The sequence below is a fragment of the Squalius cephalus genome, assembly GCF_949319135.1.
Source record: "Squalius cephalus genome assembly, chromosome: 15".
Classification (NCBI taxonomy): domain Eukaryota; kingdom Metazoa; phylum Chordata; class Actinopteri; order Cypriniformes; family Leuciscidae; genus Squalius; species Squalius cephalus.
This window is the reverse complement of record NC_137136.1, coordinates 1,594,045-1,606,024: the sequence shown is the minus strand read 5'-3', so window position 1 is coordinate 1,606,024 and position 11,980 is coordinate 1,594,045. Positions and strand designations below refer to the sequence as shown.

The 11,980-nt window shown below is 41.3% G+C and overlaps 1 protein-coding gene across 1 annotated transcript in view; it reads right to left on the bottom strand.

Moving 5' to 3' along the window:
• Window positions 1-11,980, bottom strand: part of ext1a (exostosin glycosyltransferase 1a) — a 66,091-nt gene continuing 54,111 nt past the window's right edge. Inside the window, exons 5-11 of the mRNA XM_079894386.1 lie at window positions 10,575-10,707; window positions 8,338-8,456; window positions 7,144-7,239; window positions 6,880-6,969; window positions 5,319-5,479; window positions 4,440-4,611; window positions 1-1,411 (exon numbers count right to left, since the gene is read on the bottom strand). Coding sequence (XP_079750512.1) covers window positions 1,226-1,411; window positions 4,440-4,611; window positions 5,319-5,479; window positions 6,880-6,969; window positions 7,144-7,239; window positions 8,338-8,456; window positions 10,575-10,707 — 957 coding nt within the window. The 3' untranslated portion in view covers window positions 1-1,225. The remainder of the gene's footprint in view (window positions 1,412-4,439; window positions 4,612-5,318; window positions 5,480-6,879; window positions 6,970-7,143; window positions 7,240-8,337; window positions 8,457-10,574; window positions 10,708-11,980) is intronic.

Sequence of the window (11,980 nt, the reverse complement as noted above, 5' to 3'; positions counted from 1 at the left end):
TTCTGATTGGCTGTGATTTGTAATTGATTTGGTTGTGAGTAGAGAGACTCCGCCCACACGCTCTTCTAATTGGCTGTGATTTGTAATTGATTTAGTTGTAAGTAGAGACTCCGCCCACACACTCTTCTGATTGGCTGTGATTTGTAATTGATTTAGTTGTAAGTAGAGACTCCGCCCACACACTCTTCTGATTGGCTGTGATTTGTAATTGATTTTGTTGTGAGTAGAGACTCCGCCCACACACTCTTCTGATTGGCTGTGATTTGTAATTGATTTTGTTGTGAGTAGAGACTCCGCCCACACACTCTTCTGATTGGCTGTGATTTGTAATTGATTTTGTTGTGAGTAGAGACTCCGCCCACACACTCTTCTGATTGGCTGTGATTTGTAATTGATTTTGTTGTGAGTAGAGAGACTAGTGTGAACAGACAAATTGCTTGTCTCTGAAATCTAATCGCATCGCGTCTGGTTAGGACAAGGTGTAAATCTTCAACAAAAAAAAAAAAAGTACAATTATGTCAATTTGAAAAAAAAACACAAAAAGGCTTGTAGAGAAAGAAAAAAACTAAAACTTCGGGCCAATTAGTGGAACACCTAAACTGAATCCAAACATAAGCAGCATGAACAAGGTGTTTATGCATTCATACAAAACCCCTTTGGACTCCCAGATACGGTCCATCTGAAAGTTCAGGCACTGTGACGTTGTGTGCGGTGTTTCGCACGCGCGACTTCTCCACGGGACGTCATCCTGCATCTTCAAGAGGGGCGTAGCGCTTGCAGCGGGAGGTGAACTGGATAAATATACAGGCGACCTCAGTAAAACCCTCATCTGACATGATCCAGAGTTAAACCGATGTGCAATATTCTGAGTGTGTGTGTGTGTGTGTGTGTGTGTGTGTGTGTGTGGCTGGCGAGGTTGCCATGGTCACCGCTGTCATTGGCAAAGCATTACAAGAGGGGGTGTGGAAGACAGAAAGCTTTGTGTGTTGTGTGAAACTCATCCAAATGCCAGATCACGTCGATGCGGTCTCCGATCGAGATATATTCCTAGTTAGTGACGAATCTTCTTCGAACACAACACTCCCCCCCCCCCCCCTCCGTCTCAATGCGCTCCCTCCCGGAGCGTTTCCGTGCCCCCGTTTATCCCCGTGGATCAGGTTCTGAGGGGTTCTGAGGGGTTTTCGGATGCCGTTTCCCATCACAGGGAAGGCGTTTCTCGGATCTGTCAGAGTCGCTCGATGTCTCTGTACTTCTTGCGCAGGATCGATACCTGGTCCTTGAACAGAACGGGATCCAGTCTCATCTGCGAATGGACCAGGGGCATCGTGCCAAACCAGCTGGCAAATTTGTTCATGCACGTCTGCCGCTGGGCGAAGTGGTCCGGGTCGGCCCAACGAGACGCCCGGGACGTCTGAGGAGGAAAGAGAGGCGGTTAGCTGCTGTCTCAATGTATACGGAGGTCCCTAACCCTCTGCGGTTCGGTGTTGCCTCCATGAAACAGTCTATTTTAGTTTATTTTTAATAAAATGAGACACCCATTTATTGGTCAAACATATCTCAGGGGAGAAGAACTCAAATACAAATCAATGAAAGTGCAAAAAAAGTGGTCACATGACCCCCCATGTGTCTTGTTTCAGGTCACATGGCTTCATATTTTCCCCAATGAAAAGTGCATTTTTCACTAATTTGCATCCAGTTAATCACCCACAAAAAATTGGAAAAAATCCACTGGGATTTTATCGATAATGATATTTTGATGATATTTTGCTGAGTGAGTTGGTATCTTGTCAGGTTTAGGACTGTCGTGAACAGCTGACCACTAAAGTCTTTAATATTCTTCATATTCTGTGCGGTGGTCAGTTCACAGCAGTGACACAAATAATTTTTTTCCAACAAGTTTAAACAAATTTTTACCTTTTATGGCCATTTTTACCTTTATAAAGCCCATTTTTATGTATGCAATTAATTCGAACTATTCAATTACAATAATAAGACACAATAGGTCTACTAATCAATTGAAATCATTATCATCAAAATTAATATTTGCACTGCAGAGTAAACACAGAATCTGAATCTGAAGTGCGTTTAGATGCGTTTACACAGCCCGTTTAATGCAGATCAGAGGGACATGAATGTGTTTAACCAGCAGCAAATGCAGAAATAATGTTTAAATTTTTTTAAACATAAAACGTTGAGTATCAATATTTTGAAATGATTTAAAAAGTGAAAAGACTTTAAATGTGAAATTAAAACAGCAAGTCACAGTCATTGAGTTTCAACCGATTCATTCAAACGGCTGATTCATTCAGGTCGAAGCATTTGACTCTCTTAATGAGTGAGTCATTGAATCATTCATTCAACCGATTCATTCATTCAGTAATGAAACACTGCAGTGTGTTCAGACACACAACACAGTCCTGTGTCTTTGTTTGGAACGATTTTCATTGGAGAAATAGAGCAAAAAAAGGCGATATTGTGTCTAAAATGTAAGTTAGGGTTAGACTAATAACCCTATTAACTTCTTATTTATTGAAATGTTGTATACAATCAATATCAGATTTGTAATAATGCTTATATTTGGAGAAAAAAACATAATATTGATTAACTATATTAAATGATATAATTATAATAGACACACAGAGGTATTTTTCCCACTTATCTTGAATATTGAGGGCGTTATAAATGCATTTTAATAGTCTAAATGCTGAAGCGCACTAGTGTAACCTACTAGACTACATCACGTAGTGTGTGTGCACTCTCTGTGTGTTTCTGTGAAGTGAGAGACATACTCCATAATATCAGATCACACATCATTAAAGGTAGGGTAGGTAGGATTTTTATAAAAAACTTTTTTTCAAATTTGTTTAAACTGTCTTTATATACCAATACATAATTAAAATGTAAGTGCTCTGAAAAAGAGAGTATAAAAATCGAGTGACTGTAGACCTTTTAATCTGCAATAAACACAGCTCATTATTTCCATTCGGGACGAAACAATTGATTGGTTTGGGTGACTGTCACTCACTCTCGCAACCATGGCAACCACCCCTGTTGCTAGATCTGCCCATATGCACGCGCACCCGTTTGATTTGAGGCGTGCAAGAGAGGCGCGGAACCTACGAAGAGTAAAATTATGGCAGAGAAAGAGCATTCAAAACTCAAAGCACCTGCATATTCAGTCAGCGAAGGCAAACAAGGCAAAACTACTTCCTCGGACCCTGAACGACCTCCTCTGCTTCGCCCTCGACCCCGGACCTGTCCTCGAACCGACGAAGCGGTACTTGTCTCTGGAGTGTAGTCTTCATCAGAGTCAACAATGTTTTCATCATGGAAACTCGCAAAACACCGTATATGTTATGAATCTTACACGAAATTCACCTTCATCACAGTGTAACTGATGGTAATGGAAAAACGTGTATCAATGCAACCTGTTTTTAGCTTTGCCTTATAAATATAGCTCATTACCTATAAATATAGCTCGTTACCTATAAATATAGCTCGTTACCTATAGCCTAAATATAGCTTGTTACCTATAAATATAGCTCGTTACCTATAAATATAGCTTGTTACCTATAAATATAGCTCGTTACCTATAGCCTAAATATAGCTCGTTACCTATAAATATAGCTCGTTACCTATAAATATAGCTTGTTACCTATAAATATAGCTCGTTACCTATAAATATAGCTCGTTACCTATAGCCTAAATATAGCTCGTTACCTATAAATATAGCTCGTTACCTATAAATATAGCTCGTTACCTATAAATATAGCTCGTTACCTATAGCCTAAATATAGCTCGTTACCTATAGCCTAAATATAGCTCGTTACCTATAAATATAGCTCGTTACCTATAAATATAGCTCGTTACCTATAGCCTAAATATAGCTCGTTACCTATAAATATAGCTCGTTACCTATAAATATAGCTCGTTACCGAATCAAACAAAGTATATTTTAAACTTTACCAGTATCGATATGCTAGCTTGATAGTGAGTACTAAAAGAAATCTTATTTGTTTATATTTATAGTGATAAAGTTAGGTATTTTATTACATGTGATTCTGACATGATGTGACTGCATGCACTGCGCTCCTTCCTCTCCGCTCGTCTCAGGTAAATAATAAATGCGTCTTCCAGCTGAGCCTGAGCGTTTGGCGTCGCGCATTCATGTGTTTTGGGGGCGTGGCTTTGGAAGGAGCCCAGAAGGGAGGGGGTGGAGTGAATGGAAATAATGAGCTGTGTTTACAACAGTCGTGAGAGGTCTACAGACACTCGATTTTTATACTCTCTTTTTCAGAGTACTTACATTTTAATTATGTATTGGTATATAAAGACAGTTTAAACAAATTTGGATTTTTTTTTTTTTTGAAAAATCCTACCTACCCTGCCTTTAAAACAGCTGAAAATATGGCAGTGACAGAATCACTCAGATTGTGTACCTGTCCCATCATCGTCTCCTTGTACTGTTTCTTTTGAGTGACCTTGATAGGCGGCATCTTAGTGACAGCAGACACTAGGAAGTTCATGAGGATGTCTTCACAGTTCGAGAGCTGGTCCACCATAGTCTTTAAGCTGCCGGGCAGGTAGTGTGTGTACAAGTAGTTATAATACCTGGATTAGAAAAAGATGGCGCATTAAACACATTTATTACATGGCTTGGTTGAATTCTAATGTAGAATGCGGTGTGTTATTTCTTGATGGAGCGAATTACGTGCCATAATTAAACAAACAAATCCAGCATTTTGCAAACAAACTCGATCTGCTTTGCAAAGGAAAACTCGACTCGAAAAAAAAAAAAAAAAGCAATGTGCAGAGGTACAAAGGTCAGTTTGAGTGAAAATGCAGTGGAGTAACAAATATGTATTGTGTTTTACAAATATAAATAAATGAGCCAAGATAATACTTCAAAAATAAATACAAACCATCCTACAAATTGCATGTAACCTTTGAACAAATACCAAATCAAGTGCATACAAATGCATATCTGTCTGTTATGATTGTGAGACACTTGGCTTTTTATGAGATCTCTCGGCTCGATTTTCTCACAAATGCAGTTGAGCAACTTCCTCTTCTAAAACAGTAGATGGCGCTAAACTAGAGGATTAATTTAGCGCTAGTCTCCCGGGATGGAGAGACATTTTATTTGCATGTAAAATCAAACTCTAGACAGGAAAAAGTTTATTTTTGATTATTGCTTATGTGTATTTCTGTGCGTGGAGTGTTTTGTTGCTGCTCATGGAGAGTGTTTCAAATCATTACCTTCCACTGCAGTGCTAATGACAGTGAGATGTGGTTCGTGAGTTGGATATCTGACTGACCTGTGGTAGAAAGCAGCTCCGGTCAGCACCATGGAGTAATCATTGGTCCACTTGGAGGTGTATCCCCAACGCTCCTTGTTAGAGTCCCAGAAATGGCTACGCGCAGGGTATCCCACAATCCTCTCTGGGAAACTTTGCCAAACAGTAAAGGCAAAATCCACCTGTGGGAATGAGTGCACTGTAAGTACATACTGAACATGCAACTACTACACTTTACAATAAGTTCACCTGAACTAACAATGAAAAATACACTGCATTTGGATTTTGGACTAAATGGTCAATATTGGGCACCATTCACTTGCATTAGATGGAGGAAAATCCTGGAATGTTTTCCTCCAAAACCTTAAAGTCCCCCTGTGGTGAAACTCAAGCTTTTAATGTTGTTTATGTGTCTATGTGGTGTTTTTAATATGCTTTAAGACAAACCATGTGTAAATTCATAAGTCGACAGCATTGCTGAGTATTTCCTCCTTAAAACTGCAGTGAACCAAAGACAGTCTCAAAAACACGCTTTGAAATCGCTGGTGTTTCTGACGTCACAAACTACCTTGTAACCAATCAGATCAACGTGTGATCGTCAACCAGTGGATCTCTGAGCTGAGTGAGTGAGTGGAGGCGGGGCTCATTTGCATATTCATAGAACCACGTATACTAAATGAGGCAAGGGTGTCAAGTTACATTCAAGATATTTTAAGACATTAAGAAATTATTTTCAAGGAAAAAAAAGTTTATGTAATTTTGTTGATCAAAGGTGAGTTTTAAGGGATAAAATGATTGACAACAGGGGGATTTGGTGGAGAGTCATATACAGCTTGGATGGCTCCACCTCATTTTTGGTGAACTAATCCTATAATGCTGATAATACAATTTAATAAGAGCAAATTAAATGTAAACAATTTCTGAAATAAAATGCTTGACCCAAAATTTAAAAAAACTAAGCACTTAGAATCATTATGATCGGTTGAAAAAAAAAGAAAAACAATCTGACAAAATAGTCTTTAATAATGTCTAAATATATATCCAAATGCAAAACCTAATACAAGTAAATTATTGTTATGTCTGAAAACAATGTTTCCAGCAACTAGGAAATACACAGCCATGTTTATATATTTATATATATGGCTATCTAGTAGTTACACCATGGTATTACAGATGATAAATGGTGCATATATAATATTGAGTACCATAAAATCCACTTATATAGCCAGTTTTTGTTTATGTTTTCCCTGATTCCTGTGATTGGTTGTAGCCAAAGTCCCATCTTTGAAACCATTGGTGGCCATCTTTGAAACATCTCTCGGGCAACAACACCAGTCTAACATTTTTTTTCTTCTAAATCCTCAAATCATGACAAAAAACTGCATTTTCAGCCAATGTGCATGTGTGCAGTCATAAGTGCTTCTAACAGTGATGCAATGACTTTACCAGTCTGCAATGGGCTCTTTTATTTAGAAGGCGGGACTTATTCCGCCATATTGCGTGTTGCACTTTCTCCCATTCATAGTACTATGACTGCACTGTCTTTGCATATCTAACGTCTTTGTTGCAGCCCCAGACTCACCTCAGTGGTCGAGAGCACAGTGTCCTCATCCAGACTCAGGACTGCATCTGTTCTCATGCTGTCATAGGGCAGGAATCGGCTGCTCATCACCTAAACGTAGACAAACACGTGAAACCTCCTCCAGAAAATGCTCAATATCTCATTCGAGGCAGAGAGCAAAAAACAAATCTATACGCCATCCATCATGTGTCGTCGCAGCGAGTAAAACCAGACACTTCATTTGATAAGATGAGAATATGAAGACAGGTTGAAGTGGAGATTCACCTTGCTCTCGCCCTCGATTACGATGACTGGGACAGAGGTCACGGGCCAGCGATGCTTCGCGGGAAGAGGCTTGTCACAGTTCCACAGGACAATGATCTGATACAAGGTCATCAGAGGTCATTTCTACTATCAAGTACATTTTTATATCATTTACACCAATGTTCAAAAGTTTGAGGTCGGTCAGATTCTTTAATGTTTTTGAAAGAGCTCACCACGGCTGCGTTTATTAGATCAAAAATACTGTAAAAACAGTGAAATATTATTATAATTTAAAATAGTTGTTTTCTATGTGATTATAAAATAAAGTGTAATATATTCCTGTGATCAAAGCTGTATTTTCAGCATCATTACTCCAGTCTTCAGTGTCACATGATCCTTCAGAAATCACTCTAATATGATGATTTGATGATCAAGAAACATTTATGATTATTATTATCAGTTGAAAAGAACAGCATTCATCTGAATTTTTGAAGTCTTTACTGTTAATTTGGATCACTTTAATTTCTTTCAGTATTAATTTCTTTCCAAAAGAAAAAAAAAATCTTACTTTTGAATAGCACTGTCTTCATAAATTATACTACTTCATGTACTTTCATCACAATCTCACAGTCAAATTTCTCTACTTTGTGAATGTAATGTTTTTGGGAACAACATCCAATCCTGTTAGTCTTTTGTAAAATGTCTTTAAATAACAAATGCCAGTTCCTCAGTGACATCACATTCTAGGAAATGACCTCATTTTGGAGGGAAAACAAACATCTGTAAGTATTAGCAATGGATCTGATGAGTTCTCTGACGCCAAAATAACAAATTTAACTCTTATATGCTCTTATAATATCTTGTTCATTCAAGTTAGAATTCATAAAGCTGAAGTGACTGAGCATATTTCTAAAAGCCTGATATTTGCTTTTATGGAAATGCATCCTTAATGTGGTTTTTATGCAACAGCTGCTGAGCTATTTGTTGTTTCCAGAACTGATACAACTGAAATAAACTAGTTTAAGTTGAAGAACTAAAATTATTAACACAAAAACTTAAATAAATATAAATGAAAGCTAAATATAAATAATCTTTAAAAATGACAAAAGCACTAAAATTTAGACACTGTAAGTATAAAAATAAAAGCTAATTTAAAATATTAATAAATGCTAAAATAGTATTAATAAGTAATATAATAGTATATAAATAACTGACCTGGGCACAGTACTGTGATTTGGCCACAGCCACTAGCAACTTGAGAACCGGTTGAGACTGAGATACGAGAGGCGTGACTGCGTGAATGACGGCGGTGAATTTCTGCTGTGGTTTAATACCTGTGGAGAAGATGATCAACGTTTAATTAGACAATTCATATATATATATAAAACACTGACTCCATAGAGTAGATTTAATAGTATGTTGTTAAAGGTGATGTAAGATAATTTGTTAAAATACATTCTCTTGACCCAGTTTATAATTCATTGCCTAATATTAGTATGCCATTCATGAGTTTATCTCCCGCACAAGAGTAAACATTGAGCCTCCCAGACACCTTCAGAACTGGTGGAGAGTTTGGGGCGTGGCTACTGTAGCAGGCGGAGAGTTTGGGGCGTGGCTACTGTAGCAGGCGGAGAGTTTGGGCCGTGGCTACTGTAGCAGGAGGAGAGTTTGGGGCGTGGCTACTGTAGCAGGAGGAGAGTTTGGGGCGTGGCTACTGTAGCAGGCGGAGAGTTTGGGGCGTGGCTACTGTAGCAGGAGGAGAGTTTGGGGCGTGGCTACTGTAGCAGGAGGAGAGTTTGGGGTGTGGCTACTGTAGCAGGCGGAGAGTTTTGGGCGTGGCTACTGTAGCAGGCGGAGAGTTTGGGTGTGGCTACTGTAGCAGGCGGAGAGTTTTGGGCGTGGCTACTGTAGCAGGCGGAGAGTTTGGGGCGTGGCTACTGTAGCAGGCGGAGAGTTTGGGGCGTGGCTATTGTAGCAGGCGGAGAGTTTGGGGAGTGGCTACTGTAGCAGGAGGAGAGTTTGGGGCGTGGCTACTGTAGCAGGTGGAGAGTTTGGGGCGTGGCTACTTTAGCAGGAGGTGAGTTTGGGGCGTGGCTACTTTAGCAGGAGGAGAGTTTGGGGCGTGGCTACTGTAGCAGAAGGAGAGTTTGGGGCGTGGCTACTTTAGCAGGTGGAGAGTTTGGGGCGTGGCTACTTTAGCAGGTGGAGAGTTTGGGGCGTGGCTACTGTAGCAGGCGGAGAGTTTGGGGCGTGGCTACTGTAGCAGGAGGAGAGTTTGGGGCGTGGCTACTATAGCAGGAGGAGAGTTTGGGGTGTGGCTACTGTAGCAGGAGGAGAGTTTGAGGCGTGACTACTGTAGTAGACGGAGAGTTTGGGGCGTGGCTACTGTAACAGAAGGAGAGTTTGGGGCGTGGCTACTGTAGCAGGCGGAGAGTTTGGGGCGTGGCTACTGTAGTAGACGACGAGTTTGGGGCGTGGCTACTGTAGCAGGTGGATAATTTGGGGGCGTGGCTACTGTAGTAGATGGAGTGTTTGGGGCGTGGCTACTGTAGCAGGCGGAGAGTTTGGGGCGTGGCTACTCTAGCAGGCGGGGAGTTTGGGGCGTGGCTACTGTAGCAGGAGGAGAGTTTGGGGCGTGGCTACTGTAGAAAGTTGACTTGTTCAACTTGAACCAGCGCTGTACAGACCAATCGGTGAATGACATCAAAGTACCGCGAGAGTGAATGGAGAGTAGACGGCTCCTTATGCTTTTGAATTGCTCTTGCGGTACTTTGATGTCATAAACCGATCGGTCTGTGCAGCGCCGGTTCAAGTCGAACAAGCCTGGTGAGAGTTTGGGGCGTGGCTACTGTAGCAGGAGGAGAGTTTGGGGCGTGGCTACTGTAGCAGGAGGAGAGTTTGGGGGCGTGGCTACTGTAGAAGGTGAGAGTTTGGGGCGTGGCTACTGTAGCAGGCGGAGAGTTTGGGGTGTGGCTACTGTAGCAGGCGGAGAGTTTGGGGCGTGGCTACTGTAGAAGGTGAGAGTTTGGGGCGTGGCTAATGTAGCAGGCGGAGAGTTTGGGGTGTGGCTACTGTAGCAGGCGGAGAGTTTGGGGCGTGGCTACTGTAGAAGGTGAGAGTTTGGGGCGTGGCTACTGTAGCAGGCGGAGTCTGGGGCGTGTCTACTGAAGCAGGTGGAGAGTGTGGGGCGTGGCTACTGTAGCAGGTGGAGTCTGGGGCGTGGCTACTCAAGCAGGCGGCGCGTTTGGGGCGTGGCTACTGTAGCAGGCAGAGTCTGGGGCGTGGCTACTGAAGCAGGCGGCGCGTTTGGGGCGTGGCTACTGTAGCAGGCGGAGTCTGGGGCGTGGCTACTGAAGCAGGCGGCGCGTTTGGGGCGTGGCTACTGTAGCAGGCGGAGTCTGGGGCATGGCTACTGAAGCATTTGGAGCCAGTGGGTGTTAAGTCAAACTTACCGAGCTCGGCGTAGAAGAAGGGGAAGTCTCCCAGATATGAGGAGTATTGTGGCAGGGTGAAGAGTCCTCCCGGCAGCCGGTTCCACATCAGCGTGCTGCGGCCGTTGTGCTGAAACACACGGTCCTGGATGATCTGGAAGAGGACATCCAGAAAGAGTTTGGAACGTTACAAGATGTTCTGATACAATTTTATGATCCCTTTAATGACTTCTCTGAATCACTGATGTTCATTAGAGCTATTACACCATGTCTAAACCAGCGACAAGCAATTTTTCTGTCCACACCAGACGTGGCAAAATCAATCAAAAATCACAGCCAATCAGAAGAGCATGTGGGCGGAGTCTCTCTGCAAGCACACTGCACTCGCAACCAAATCAATCAAAAATCACAGCCAATCAGAAGTGCGTGTGGGCGGAGTCTCTCTGCAAGCGCACTGCACTCGCAACCAAATCAATAAGCACATAATCAGACTCATAAATATAACATAATTTAAACATTATTGAAAATACATACTGAGTCATTGATACAGTCTTTGTCATAGAATACAATTGTTTGTTTACAGTTATTTTTCCTTTAATTTATTTTTAAGATCTGAGGTGAATTATCCATCGCCGCTGTCCATCGTAGGCACACTTCAGAATCTCGCCGAATCAGAATCTCAACAATTTTATTGATCTGTCTGCATTGACACCATTATATGAGTAATCAACCTAGCTGGACGATTTCTCCAGAGCGGCTATATATATAAATTAAGTAAATTATTAACTTTTTTACAACAAAAATGAACCATCACTGAACTTACTTAAGCTCAACTATGACGCTATATTTTTCTTCCAGATCTGCTGTACAGCCGAAACAACCTTTGTTGCATTATTTTCCTGTTTTCACTGTAAAGCTGCTTTGAAACAATCTGTATTGTAAAAAGCTCTAAATAAATAAAGGTGACTTGACTAGAAAAGTATGCGATTTCATTGCAGCCTCTGATTAACATGGTAAATATGCTTTTTATTGTGTCACGGCATCGCATGTTAGACTAGAGTTGACAAACATTAACAAGGCTCAAATTTCATGAGCTTTAAAGAGCCTAACTTTCATAAACATGAGGCCAGCTGGACCGAAGCCATGTTTATTCGGACACATATTAATGCTCGGTATCACAGATAAACCCTTCAAGACCTGACCCGGGTGTCCTCTTACACACCAACAGCAATCCAGCACATCTCAGAACTACAACACTTCCTCCAGGGAGAAGTGTGTGAAACCAGAGCCTGAGACCGGCCAGATGGAGCTCCGTTTTCATTCAGGAATAGCTCGCGAAATGACTGATCACATGCAATTCATTCTATTGGGAGGGTAAAAGAATTTGTGCAAAAAATTATATTTTTCCATTTGAAAGAAAATGAAGC